The 14,902-nt window shown below is 43.1% G+C and overlaps 2 protein-coding genes across 5 annotated transcripts in view; one reads left to right on the top strand and one right to left on the bottom strand.

Annotated features, from left to right (window-relative positions):
• The window catches only part of THOC7 (THO complex subunit 7), a 331,341-nt gene that overhangs the window by 258,015 nt on the left and 58,424 nt on the right, over positions 1-14,902 (top strand). The gene's annotated exons all lie outside the window — the stretch shown is intronic.
• Positions 1-14,902, bottom strand: part of ATXN7 (ataxin 7) — a 138,864-nt gene that overhangs the window by 88,262 nt on the left and 35,700 nt on the right. For 2 of the 4 annotated variants that reach the window (XM_081801417.1, XM_081801426.1), the window contains exons 3-4: positions 2,608-2,928; positions 2,318-2,386 (exon numbers count right to left, since the gene is read on the bottom strand). In XM_081801417.1, the coding sequence (XP_081657543.1) occupies positions 2,318-2,386; positions 2,608-2,917 (379 nt within the window). In that variant the 5' untranslated portion in view covers positions 2,918-2,928. Of the gene's footprint in view, positions 1-2,317; positions 2,387-2,607; positions 2,929-3,317; positions 3,450-14,902 lie in introns of those variants that run through there. The other 2 variants (XM_081801434.1, XM_081801406.1) reach the window with 2 other exon arrangements.

The raw sequence follows: 14,902 nt of genomic DNA, 5'->3' as shown, positions 1-14,902 counted from the left end.
TCTCACACCCAGGTTTTTAACCCGTAGGTCCACGGTCATGACCCAGATGAGAACTCAAGGAGTCTTGTCCATAGTCCTAGACCTCTTCCAACATGGGAAGTTTCTGATTTTTAGTGCTTCAACTGTATGGTCAATTTATCTACATTTTCTTCTCAATTTAACCTCCTTGCCAAGAGGAATTAGTACAGATTTAGTTCCATACACCTCTTCTTGGAAGGAGATAATCCTAACCAAAGACAAAAGATAACTGTCCAATAATTTTTGGTAATTTTAAAATGTATTTTCATTTCTTAAATAGTCCAACAGGAGCTGTTTGTTAGACAAAGCACACTGCATGAGTGCTAAATGTTCTCATGCCTGAATTTTAAAACTGTCTCAGAAAATCCATCAAGTCACAAATGAATCAAGAACTGACTGAATTAAAAACTTCAGTCTCTACTCAAAACAGCCAGGCAGAATTTCAGCCATCCTGGCCCCTTCAGCATCCTCTGAATGGTTAGAATACCTTTTAAAAAATAGCACCTTTAATAATCACTCATCATCTGATAGGTCAGAAGCATACACAACCAAATCTATGACCCTTTTTTGCCTCAAGAAGGTAGTTGAGAGGTCTTAGATCCTCATGGTAAAATCTGATGAGTACGTCCCAGCAGAAAATAATAAATATGGCAAAAACTGGGTTCAGGCCACTAAATTTGGTTGGGTCAGTCCAGACCAAGTTGACCAGTGATACACTAATACACTTACTCATCCTCTTTTGGGGAATTACCAATAACTAGCACGCTGTTTTCAAACAGATTTAGAAACCCTTTATGGGAAATGTATCCACACCCAAAGAATAAAAACTAAGAACAAGAGTGGGTCAGGTCCTCTAATGCTCTACTCCAACTGCTTCCTATGAGAGTTGCCACCTAGTGATTTTAATTTTTTAAGCTCAGGCGGACTGCCAATTCAACACTAAAACCGGACTAACAACTGATTTTTCCTATTGCAACATCGCCAGCCAAGTCCTTTGCTTTCCCTCTCTTTCCTTCGAACTCAAACAGCGATTCTCATTTTCAAAATCAACTAATTTGCTCTATAATCTGTTCCAACTGGAAGCTCTCACAGAGCTGCCACTGGTATTACTCTTCCTGCGAGTGCCAAGAGGCCAACAAGAGGCCAGTTCAAAACACCAAAACAGCGAACATGAAGAAAAGAGAGGCTCTAAAAACAAGAAGTAAATATGGAGACAGAGTAACAATGGGCCAACTCTGGACTTTAAAACATTCAGCTCGCCAAAGTTCTACCTATTCTTGGGCTCTGGACAATAATTATGTCGAAGTAAACGGCTGCACATGAGGAATGAAATTGCACTGGGGAATATAAACTCAGTATTTTGGACACCAAACCTAATGTAAGGCCTTGTCCTTAACTACCACTGAAAGAGCAACTTAGACTGAACCTAAAGTCGACTGGCCTCCAGAAGTCCTTTTGGACGGCTCTGTGCCCAGGCCTGGCACAAGCATTAGATAGCAAAGTTGACTATTCAAAGAAAAATAAAATCTGGAAGAAAAAAAAAAAAAAAAAAGTCTGACGATTTCTAGATACCTGACCTTTCATTTGGAAACATACCTTTAGCTACAAGTATTTGCCTAAGTATCAGTTTTATTAAAAACTGACAATAATTAGACACTGGTTTCACTAACTATGGACACTAAACGCTTGTTTCACCATATAAAATTCTGGACTTTCTCCTGCCCTGATCTTGGCAGCTTACACACAAAGTCTGACCAACTGCTCCTCAGTTGTGATGATCCCTCTGAGGCATCCTAAACTTTGTAGCTTAAATCCCATAGAAATAAGGCTACACAGATAAAGCGTTATCTTTTCTAAAAAGTTTGAAATCAATTTTGATTGCCAGCAGAAAATTTCTGGTGGCAAGATTTCCTTTCCAAAGCCTCCTAAAGCATTCGTGGAAATGCTTTCGAAAGCTAAGAATTCCTTTCTCCACTTGTGTTTGTTGGGAAGAGGGTCAGACCAGAAAGGATTTGGGTTAAACTCACTGTCGGTCCCCAAACCTTATCACTGAGCAATGCAGCTCATGCTGCAGCAAGCCAGGCCTCGAAGTGAAGGGTTCCAGGACGCTCCCCATTACAGGAAGCCCCGGAAACCAGATTTTCCAAACGTTCCGCTCTCCCCCTTCTTCCTCCTCAGACAGCAGCATCTTCGCGGGGGTAAGGAATGGGTAAGGTGGGATGAAGTCCCCCACCCGGGCGAAGCGAGCAAGGAAACTTCCTCAGGGCTCGCAGAAACTCCAATGGGGGGCTGGACTCACCTTCGCGACAGAGCCCCATGACTTCGCGGTTTTTCCCAAACTCCTTGAAACTTTCATCCAATTCCGTCCCTAGGAGATACACACACACAGGAGGAGGGGAGAGGCAGATCAGTGGCCGGGAGTGTGACGCACGCTCACGCACGCACGGAGTAGGTGCGGGCACCTCCGCGTACCCCAACCGAGCGATAGCATCTCTGACCCCCGAGGGGGCGGGTCACAGGGTGGGGGGGAAGGGTCAGAGGATGAGGGACAAGGGGGGACTTGGGGAAGAGGAGGGCGTGGACACTCACCGTCCTTCCCAGGAAGTTTGGAAGCCTCGACCCACAGATTCCACGACTGTCCCAGCATCGCTTCTGGACTGGGCAGGGGCCTGCGCTCCCCGACGGTCGCCATTGCGGCGGCGGCCGAGGTGGAGGCGGCGGCGGGGCCGCCGTCCTCCGGCCGGAGGCGCCGCGGCGGCGGCGGCGGCTGCTGCTGCCGCTGAGGCTGCGGAGGCTGCTGCTGTTGCTGCTGCCGGGCGGCCGCCGCCGCTGCTCCGCCCGCTGCCGCCGCCGCTCGGCGCGGCTCCCCCCTGACGTCATCCACGGCCCGCTCCGACATTCTTTCCGCTCCTACAATGTAACAAAAAAGGGGGAAAAGAGTCGCGCGGGGGCCGCTTTTAAGGAGGCGCCGGGGAGTTCCGGCGGCGTGCGCGGCCCGCAGGCCGGGTGGGGCGGGCTGACAGCGCCCCCCGGCCGCCCAGCCTTCCCAACCCGCCTCCTCCGAGGCCACCCCCCGCCCCGGGCGCAAAGTCCGCGGCGCGGGCTCGCTTTCGCTTTCGACTCCCGCGGCCCCTCGGGGGAGGGGACGAGCCGGCGGCGGCCCGCCACCGCGGCACAGGGTCCCTTGCCGGCCTTTGCCGCCGAGACCCGCACGGAGGCCGGCGCCCGGAGCTGCCTCCGTCACGGCTGCCCGCGGCGGGGAGGCCCAAAGACACACCCCCGACCCTCGGGCTGCCCACCCTGAGGCCGCTCGCATCCCCGGGCCGGGCCCGGCGGTCCCGCTCCTTCCTTCCGTCCGCGCGTCCGTCCGAGCGGCGGCGCCCGGCCGGCTCCCTTAAGCAGAGGCGCCTCCCGCCGCCTCCTCCCCCTCGCCGGTCCCTCCCTCTCAGCTCGCTCCGGCGAAGTTTGCACGTCAAGCCCCCGGAGTGGAGCCAGGGCGAAGTCGGAAACGCAGCCACCTACGGAGGAGCCGGCCGGCGGGCCCCGGAACACCATCGAGTGTTGTCGCCGTCGGGCCCTCTCACCCGGGGGTTCGGACCGGGGCGTAGGGGCTGATGCAGGGAGCACTTCGCTCTCCGCTCGCCTGCGGCCGCGCAGCTGTCAAAAGCATGAATGGCAAGCCACCGCCTAATGTGTAGGAAACCACGGGCCGGCAAGGAAATGCGGCCCAGGTGCCATCCCAGGTGTCAGCCTGAAGCCTGGTGTCTGCCCGATGCCCACCACTAGAGGTCACAGCATGCGCCCTGGGAACTTGAACTTCTCGTCTAGCAGAGAGACCATGAAATCAGTGTAAGATGGGGAGAGAGAGAGACGGAAGGAAATCCATGTACATGTTTTGGAGACACTATGCAAAATTTCTCTATTTACCCTTTCACTGCCCCCAGAAGTGATTTGTTCGCCCCGAAAATTAAAACAAAACAAAACAATCTTGCCATTTTTAAAATCGTACTCATTTTTAATTCGAGTTGTTGGTCCCTCCCTCTTTATGGTTGCCTTTGCTTGGGCAGGGCAGGAACCCAGGGCTTGGAGAATATACAGCATTCCTAGATAACGTGTCTAGAAGATAGTGTTTTGTCAGATTTTGTACACTAAGTTAAGCACTAGCCCACAAAATTTAGCACTCCTCCCCAACACACACACATACACACACACACACAGGATGTAAAGCTTTTGCTTAAGTGTTAAGTGATAGGTAAAGATAGTAGAATAAAAGGCTGCTTAATGAACTAAAGCATGTGAATTACTTGAAACAGTAGCAGACCACACCAGCCACCTTCAATAAGTGCTCTGTTGTTTCAAACTGATGTGAGAATCTGAAGCCTGAGACAGAACAAGAATTTTGATCATGTTTCACATGGCAATAATATCAGCACATGTGTCACACTTGTTTGCTTACAGGTGCTTTCTCTAGGTGGGGAGGAAGAGGGTTTCATGTTTTTTATCTCGAACATCTGTTGTGATAGAGCTAGCCAACTTCTCTGCTAAAGAAAGTCCAACTTGCAGAAACGAAAATGTTTAAATAAGAACAGAAATTAAGAAGGAAATGTGATTGCAATCCAAACTTAATGCAGGGCTCTTATAAGAAAGGGTTTCCACTGAAATTTTACAAGCTTTAAAAAATACACACACACACACACACACATTTTTTTATTTTAAAAAGATTTAGAAATAATGGTGTATAACTTTTCCTGGATTGAATGCAAACATAAGTTCCAAAAAGTGAAATTATGCATGCTTCCTGTCCTTATCTAAGAACCAGTAAAAACAGGGGCGCCTGGGTGGCCCAGTCAGTTGAGTGTCTGACTCCTGATTTCGGCTCAGGTCATGATCTCAGGGTCATGAGATGGAGACCCACTCTGGCTCTGTGCTCAGTGTGGAGTCTGCTTGAGATTCTTTCTCTCCCCCTCCCTCTACTCCTCCCAGCAGTCACACACTCCCTCTCTAAATAAATAAATAAAATCTTAAAAAAAAAAAAGTAGTAAAAACAAAATAACCAAAAATGGTGGAAATTACTGGAAGGATAAAAAAACAAATCATTTTTAAGGCTTTAACTTCCTACATGAGTTATCAGTGAGAAAAACACCTGGACAAAACATATAATTCCCTTGACACTGATAGGGTTCCTACCTCTTGATATAGGCCCTCAATATTGGAAGAGGAAGTCCCCAGTGCACTTTCAACTTTTCATTCATCCCAAATCACTGAAGAATTTGTAGAATTACATAAAAATGCCCAATTTCTCGGTGTTCCTAAAGTACACAGTTTATTAATTGCTTTGAATTTTGTAGTTCAATGTTTAAGATAAATGAAAATTTGAATTTTAATGTCATTTGGAGCTGCCATTAAAAAAAAAAAACTTAGGGCCACCCAGCTATATAGATACCAAAGGGAGCTTGCCTGTTTGAGTACAGCCCTTCTGATCTCTGAGAAAACAATGTGAGAACAGAAATAAGGGGAAGAAGGGCAAACAAGTACAGACCGACTTCCCTAAGACAATGATTGATTTCCCTCTTTTTACATGTGAAAATCCTTCAAGATTCATTAATATAACCTCTAGCCAATGGGCTCAACATGGCACTTTATAATACTTCACCTTCTGTCCTTACTCTTGCTCAATACCTCTTTTTTTTCTTCACAGTTTTTGAGTGGCTTAATAAAGAAAACACAATAGGGCTTTAAGTGAAAAATACTAAGTATCCTCTTAGCATTATGATAGTTATTAAGAGAAACTGTTACTAATAACGACTATCAGTTACTGAGTACCTACTAGGTGCCAAGCATTGCCAGAGGTACCTTACTGCATTATCTCAATTAATATTCAAAACTGTATAAGGTAGAAGCTGTACTACTTGCAACTTACAAATAAGGACAATGGAGGAGGGCTCTGGAAGGTAGGTGCTATGAATTCTTTCTGGGTCCATCTACTGGCTCTTCCACTTACAAAATGTGTAACCACAGCAAATGACCTAATCTAACTTGTCTGCACTTCAGCTTCCTAATATGTAAGATGGAGATAAAGCCAAGCTTCTTCTGAGGAAACGATCCATAGAAAGCACTTGGTACAAAGCTTAACACAAAATAAACCCTATACATAAGTGTCTAATATCAAACTAAGCAATCCAGATCAATTCTTACCTGTGAAATTTATTTGAATTTAAAGTTGAAGATGTGGGGACCAAAAGAATAACAGGCAACTCTTGGCAGCCCCCCACCAATTCTATTCTGCTGCAGCCAATGCATTTTACTACACTCTCTTCACCCATAAGTCCTAAATCCTTCCAGATTCTGATATCCATACTTGGTTTGGGTTTCCCAATAGTTCAATTGAGTCACCAACAAAAGTCAAAACTGGTAGCTGAGAAAGTACAGTGTTCTGATATGCAAATCTGGGCAACATTTCCACAGTACTCCTTATAAACAGGGCACGGTCTATAAATAAGAGTACAGCAGAAAGTCAAATTTTACTTACCAGGCCATAATAAAAAAACCTGATGACTTCTTACCTAAATACCCCCCTCCTTACCCCAAAAATATAAAATGTAAATTACCAATACAATTTGTATTCATTTAATATAATTATTTTAATATAGTAGTGTCCCTTGTATGCTATCCATCAGTGTTCCTGCCAGGGTACTGATGATGTCTGATAGCGCTGAGGATTCACTATCCATCTGCACAGATAAATGACATGTTTCATAAGGTTTGAGTAATGAGGACTCAATTTATCAAATACTTCCTGATTGCCTAACACATACCTGGTGCTCGGATCGGCACAATTGGTAAACACAACATAGTAATTTTGCTGAGGACCTGAGAAGAGTAAGAAGTGGGAAAAAAATTTAATGCATCAACATACTCTTATGCAAAAGGCTGTCACCACCAATTAGGCTGTATGTGGCATAAGAACTAGGCCGTCAGAAGTGAAATGCTGCCAAATTCTGATCATTTCATCCCTTCCAGGGATGCATTTAAAATATGGCCTTACTTCACCATCCAAATTTAGGGATGTTCCCAGTAGGTGCCAAGGGTAACAAGGTCTCTCTTTACAAAAAGTATTCTTTGCACAGCAGATTCACTTGTAAAATGCTTTGTTCAAAGGCCAAAGGCATCACTAAGTGAAAAAAAATAGAAGTTGATCTTTTCCAGTCTTTAAATTTGGTTTAATGTAAAATGGTTGAATTGTCCAAAACTTCTAAGACGCAAGACCCCACACAACCAGCCATTTTATTTGGAAAAACAAAACAAAACAAAAAAACCCTACTGGTCCCACTACAACATTTTAATAAACTTGAAAACCAGTAACTACAATATATTTATCTGTGCAAATTACAGAGTTGGTAACAGAGATTCTCCATTATCAACCCCAAAGGACTGTAGTCATTTAAGTAACAAGAAACTCAGATCCCCTGAATTAGGAATGTGTTGGCTTTGGTTTCTTTATTTCTCCTAAAATTGGCTGAGCCTTTATTCATCTCCTCTCTTCCTCCTCTGACCACACCTCTCTCTCTCCCTCCCTCTTTCTTCTCCAGAGCCAGGGCTCTGCTCTCTTCTGCATGTGGGGTTGGCAGGCAAGGACCCTTTAACCATGCTCCCTCTAGTGAAATACTTACAGCCTGTCATGAATACCTCTATTCCAGCAGGGGGAGAACAGTGGAAGGAGGAAATTGAATTCAGCTCAGTAGCTGGCAAGGCTGACAATCAAGTGCAAAATTAGAAATAATAAGGATAGCTGCAAAGGTGGAAACTTAAAGATGAGGATAATTACCTTTTTAAAGATTTAACCTGTATACATATTCATTCTACAAGCTGTGTTAGTTGCCAAAAAATTCAAAATTTTGAAATTTGTTTTCTTAATCACATGTGTAAGCTACAGGCGAATTCTCCCAAAGAAATATTCACCAGTAATAGCAAACTATTTGAAGGAAGAGAAAATTTTAAGTACAATATAATAGGGGTGCCTGGGTGGCTCAGTCGGTTAAGCCTCTGCCTTCAGCTCAGGTCACGATCCCGGAGTCCTGGGATTGAGGGGAGTCTGCTTCTGCTTCCCCCTCTCCCTTTGCCCCTGCTCATGCTCTCTCTCTTGCTCACTCTCTCTCAAATAAATAAGATCTTTTTTAAAAAAATACAAAATAATAAGTTTTAACTTTGAACTGAATAAAGACCAAATGTTTCTAGGGATTTAATACTGGCCTATAATTTTAAACTACGAACAAACTTGATTTAAAATCTTCACTTAAAGGCTTTAAGTAGTTTAAAAAGGGGGGGTGTCTAGAAAAAAATTTATGGGGAGAAATGGAGAAGACCAGCATTTAGCTATAAAAAGAAGCTGACTATATAAAGTTCTAGTGCACTGCCTCAGATATAATAAAATGCAAAGATTAAACACATTATTAAAAATAATTTCCTAAGTCTTCTTTCTGCTGATACAGCTTTCACTAAAGTGACTGTAAATATCACCACCTTATGGGCCCAGCAGTTAAGAACATGAGTTCTAGAGCTGGTCTGCCCAGGTTGAATCCCTGTACTACCACTTACTAGCTGTGTAATTCTGGGGAAACCATTTAACCTCTCTGTACCTGTTTCCTCATCTATAAAATTAATAAAACAGGAGTATCTACTTTATGAGGAATATTAGCAAACCCCACAGTACAAAAACACCCTGTAAGTGTTAGCTATTTTTATTAACACCGTGTCTGTCACACAGAAAGTCCCAATTTTAATCTACCCACGCTATACTATCAGGTCAGTCTTGCAGAATGAAGAATGGCTTTAGTTATGTTAGTCCTCACTCTACCAGTTTTAGGGGCTCCTCACTGACCACTGGATTCAATAAAAACTTCTCTCCTGGCACTCAAGGCCCTCTCAAGTTGGTTCCACATCACCACGGCCACTGTGTTCCCTCCAGCAGGTACTCTACAGTCCAGCCAAAATGACCAATCTATGGTTTTGAACATGCTCCCCACTCCAGAGCCTGGCGCCCAAGCTTTGTTCATAAAGGTCACTCTATTTATAAAACTTTGCCTCCCTTGGCTTAAATCCTACTGTTCAACCAAGTCCCTCTTTAAACTCCATTTCTTTAACAAAATCTTTCCCGATTCCTCACACTAAGCACATGAGAACTCATCTCCACCTCTAAATCATAGGACTTCATGGATTGGGGTTAAGAGTACCTGCTCTGAAATCAAGGTGGCAATGAGATATACACTTAATCTTCCCAGGAATCAAACGTTTGCATTCCCAACATAAGGGTGTCATTGGGAGCTCAGAATGTACCTACCCACGAACTGAAGATGTGTGGTGGCCAGTTCCCAAAGCTAGTCAGCAAAATGCCTTAAGGCTGAACTCCAGGACTAACAGTGCAGGTGTGTTAGTACAAAGGGAAGGAACAACACATCTTTCTTCCTTCTTTCCTCAGCAAAGTTCCAGCTCTGAGCAAAGCCCTAGATTCCGCAAATACAACCCCCCTGACTTTTCCCCATTGTTTGTGTGCCCCCGATCCAGTAGCCATCTGAGCTTGTACTGCTTCCCAAAGGACAGACTGTTCCACAAAGGCTTGCATCCCCTGTCCACCTCCAAAATAAAACCTTCCTTTTCTTGGCAGACATAAATGGCATGCAGATTTAACTATTTTTCACTAAACATGTAAATGAATGAACACAGTTTTCTGTCTTCAACCCCTTATTCTAACACGTATCCTCTCATACAGAAGGGGAGACCTTAACCCAAATGACTTTCTAGATGTGATGGTCCCTAAACCTTTCTTCCTAGAAACACACAATTACTGCATCCCCATGGCCATTCTGATTTTAAATGCCACAACCTATGAAAGAAGGCAAAGTTTCTGACATTTTAACCTATTTAACCTATTTTAACCTTTTTTTGATCAATGTAAAATCTGCAGGACTCTTCACTTTCCACCATAGCCTCCTCCCCACCAAACTGCTCTAAGTAAAGGAATTTCAGCAGGGGCAGAAAAACAGAATTGAAACAAAATTGCTACTGGTGAGGAATCTACCTTTGCTACTTTCCAGAGCCTCCTGCCTCTCTCCACTTCAGAAAACAGGTATTTTCACAAAGCATTAGGATTTTTCCAAATGGTTTCTGTGGGGAGTGGCAGCAGAGAGCAGCAATCATATAAGTGGTTAGTAAGCTGGAATCCTATTTACCAGGTATTTCTTAAAAACAGAGCCAAATAGATAAACTGGGCTCACCAAAACCATTATACCTTTGTGCTTCAAAGGACACCTTTAAGAAAGTAAAAAGACAACCCAAAGGGAGAAAATTGTTGCTAATCTTGTATCTAGTAAGGGACTTGTATCTAGAATGTATAAAGAATTCTTACAATCCAAAAAGGGAGGGGGAGGCAAATAATCTAATTTTCAAAATTGGCAAAGGATCTCAACAGACATTTGTCCAAAAAGATAACACAAATAACCAACAAGCAAATGAAAAGATACCTAATATCATTTTTCATTAGAGAAATACATATATGGGGGCGCCTGGGTAGCTCAGTGGGTTAAGCATCTGCCTCCAGCTCAAGTCATGATCCCAGGATCCTGGGATCAAGCCCTATATCAGGTTCCCTGCTCAGCGGGGAGTCTGCTTCTCCCTCTTCCTGCTGCTCCCCCGGCTTGTGCGTGCGCACTCTCTCTCTCCCCCTTTGTCATATGAATAAAATCTTTAAAAAAAGAGAGAGAGAGAAATACATATAAAATCCACAATAGATACCAATTCCCAACCATTAGGATGTCTATTATCAAAACAAAACTGAAAATAACAAGTCTTGGCAAAGATGCAGAAAAACTGGAATTCTTGTATTGTTGGTACAACTCCTGTGGAAAACAGTTTGGCAGTCCCTCAAAAGGTTAAACACAGATTTACAATAAGATCCTATAATTCTGCTTCTAGGTATATACTCAAAAGATTTGAAAGCAAGGACTCAGAGATTTGTGCACCAATGTTCTTAACAGCATTACTTACAATAGCTAAAAGGTAGAAGCAATCCAAGTGCCCATCAATTGATGAATGAATAAAACTGTGCATATCTACACAATGGACTATTATTCAGCCATCAAAAGGAGTAAAGTACTGATACATGCTACAACATAGATGAGTAGATGAGCCTGAAAAACAAGCTAAGTAAAAGAAGCCAGACACAAAAGGCCACATATTATATGATCTCATTTATATAAAATGTCCAGAATAGGCCAATCTATACACACAGAAAACAAATGGGTGGCTTTTAGGACCTGAGGGGAGGGGAAAATGAGGAGTTACTGCTTAATGGAAATAAGGTCCTCCTTTGGGAGTGATGAAAATGTTCAGACCTACATAGAGGTGACAGTTATACAACACTATGACTATATTAAAAACTATTAAATGGGTAAATCTGTGGTATTTGAATTATAGCTCAATTTTTTTTTTTTAAAGATTTTATTTATTTATTTGAGACAGAGAGAATGAGAGACAGAGAGCATGAGAGGGAGGCGGGTCAGAGGGAGAAGCAGACTCCCTGCCGAGCAGGGAGCCCGACGCGGGGCTCGATCCCGGGACTCCAGGATCATGACCTGAGCCGAAGGCAGTTGCTTAACCAACTGAGCCACCCAGGCGCCCTGAATTATAGCTCAATTTAAAAAAATTTTTTTAAAGCCAGCATTAAACTTGGAAAATTTCACACAAAATTCCAGATTGACTTCTGAAAAATCTCTACGATCTCACACCATTGGCCACAAGGTCCCTCAGGACAACCTTCAGTGGGAGCTGAAACTTGTCCTGGAGCCCATCTCTGCCACTGCCTAACTCTGGACCTTAACAGGACAGGTTTTGTCTCTGCCTCAGTTAGCTTCTAACAGGAGGACTGTAACAGTATCTACACCTCATCTATGCAGTACCATAACAGTATCCTACCTTATGAAGTTGTTACAAGGAGTCAATTATGTAATCTGCTTAGAAGAGCACTTGTCCCATAGTAAGCACTCATTGTTAGCTACTTTTATATTTTATGATACCTCATCCTCTTTGTAATAGAGGTAAATAGCATTTGCTTTTCATTTTTTGTTTGTTTTTACAAATGAAGTTAGCATATAATGTAGCAGTCCAAAAGAAAGAAGTGGAAAGACAGCTAAGGTAAAAATTTTTAAGAGCAACATGCAAAATACTATACATAATATGTGCCTATTTTTGTGAAACAGTAATAGTGATAAAGATGACAAGTCTATGCATAGAAAACAGTCTAGATAACTCTGGACTTATGGGGAACAGGAAGTGAAAGAATGTAATTAAAGGGATTTTTATTAACATATATATTTATATAATGTTTCAATTCTTCCAGCTTTATTGGATTATAATTGGCATATAACATGTAAGTTTAAGATGTGCATGATATTTTGATACACTTATTGCAAAATGATTACAATAAGGTTAGTTGACACATCCCATTCCCCTCACATAGTTACCTTAATTTTTTTAACAACAACCTTTTATAAAACCAGGAACTATAATATGGATATTTTTTAAAGGAGAAACTCTAAATTAATTTTATTTGAGACCTTTGTATGATTGTCACAAAATTTTACCAAGTGAATAGCAATTATCACAGACTGATAAGGCCAGAATCCATTTATTTTGCTTTGAAACACAGAAGCTGGGATTCCCAAAGTACCAACCTCTCTTCAGTCTCATTTTTTTTTTTTTAAGATTTTATTTATTTATTTGACAGAGAGAGAGAGAGAGAGAGCACAAGTAGACAGAGAGGCAGGCAGAGGGAGAAGGAGAAGCAGGCTCTCCACTGAGCAGGGAGCCTGACATGGGGCTCGATCCCAGGACTCTGGGATCATGACCTGAGCTGAAAGCAGCTGCTTAACCCAGGTGCCCCTCTTCAGTCTCATTCTTTCTCATGGAATACACGCTGCTATACTTCACAGCTGCCAACAGAAGAGATTCTAAACTCCTTGGCTTAGCAGGCAACACCTTTCATTACCTGGCCCAACATCCTTTTTCCAGCTTTACCACCCATCTGTCCCCCTTACAAAGTCTCCACTTGAGCTAAACAGGACCTAAAATAGACATCCCTCAAATGTTTTTCTGCGTACCATTCTTTTTTCTTTAATTGAGGCAAAATTCACAAAACATAAAATTCACAATTTTAACCACTTTAAAGTGTATAACTTAGTGACATTTAGTACATACACAGCATGCTATAACCATCATCACTATATGGTTCCAGAACATTTTCACCACCCCAAAAGGAAACCCTGTACCCATTAAGCAGTCACTCCCCTTCACCCATCCCTCCTCCAGCCTGTAGAAACCACATCTGTTTTGTCTCAATAGATTTGCCTATATTAGATATTTCACATAATTAAAACCACACAATATGTGGCCTTTTGTGTCTGGCTTCTCTCAGCATAATGTTTTCAAGGTTCATCCATGTTGGAGCACATATCTATAATTTATTCCTCTTTATGGCTAAATAATATCCCATTGTGTAGAAGTACCACAATTTCTCTATTCATCAGTGAGGGACATTTAGGTTGTTGCTACCTTTTGGCTATCATGAATAGTTGCATGCCATTATCTTTCCCTTCCTTCAGCTTTACCAGCTAAACAAAGTCAAGCTTTCACATGAGTTTCAAATCAACTCTTACCCTCCCCAATTTAGCCTGCCCCGAAGTTCTCACCCTTTGAATTCCTTCTCCACTTCTATAGGTGAGGTAGCAAACTGTCAGCAGATGGCAGAATCCCAGACTTATTTAGGTTTACTCAAACTGTTTTCTTTCTTAAATTAGTTGCTATCATTGAAAAACTCAAGGAAAATAACTGAAGTCAAGTTCAGTTCCCTTAAAAATTTGCCTGGCTTATTACAATACCCACAGCTTAACTGGTTTTTACCCTTGCCCCCTTGAGCCTATCTCAATATAGTGGCCACAGCACTTTTATTAAAACAGAAGTCACAGGGGTGCCTGGCTGGCTCAGTCGGTTTAGCGTCTGCCTTGGGCTCAGGTCACGAGCCCCGGTGGGATCCGGGTCCGGGGATTGAGTCCTGCATCAGGCTCCCCGCTCTGCAGGGAGCCTGCCTCTCTCTCCCTCTGCCTGCCACTCCCCGTTTGTACACAAGCGTGCTCTCTCTCTGTCAAATAAATAAATAAATAAAATCTTAAAAAAAAAACAAACAAGTCAGATCAAGCCATTCCTCTACTCAGAACCTTCCAGTGGCCTTCCTCTCCTCCCAGAATAAAAGGCCTGGGGGATGGCCTTTAAGGCTGTACCCACTGGTCTTGTACCTGTCTGACTTTATTTACTATCATTCTCCTGCCTGCTCACGCAGCTCTGGCCCTCTCCTTTCTCGGAAGGCCCAGGCAGACTCCTGCTTTAGGCCTTTGCACGAAATGTTCACTCCTTCATCGTTAATGCACAGATCTCACCTTCTCAAAAAGCCTACCCTGACACCCTATTTATTTATTTATTTATTTTTAAAGATTTTATTTATTTGTCAGAGAGAGAGAGAGCACAAACAGGGAGAGGCAGCAGGCAGAGGGAGAAGCAGGCTCTCCACTGAGCAGGGAGTCTGATGCGGGACTCAATCCCAGGACCCTGGGATCATGACCCGAGCTGAAGGCAGGTGCTTAACCGACTGAGCCACCCAGGCATCCCCTTGATACCCTATTTAATGCTGCAAGTTCACCCCTCATCAGCACACCTGATTCTCATTACCCTGACCTGCTTTTTCTAACCAATTATCATCATCTAGTATACTATATTTACTTACTAGATTTTCTATTATCTGTTTCTTTCCATGAAAAAGTAGGTGGCACAATGGCAGGGA

The sequence above is a fragment of the Leptonychotes weddellii genome, chromosome 1 (genome assembly GCF_054177405.1).
Source record: "Leptonychotes weddellii isolate Sample4059 chromosome 1, ASM5417740v2, whole genome shotgun sequence".
In the NCBI taxonomy this organism is placed as follows: Eukaryota; Metazoa; Chordata; class Mammalia; order Carnivora; family Phocidae; genus Leptonychotes; species Leptonychotes weddellii.
The sequence above is the reverse complement of the archived record's forward strand: the minus strand, read 5'-3'. Positions and strand labels throughout refer to the sequence as shown.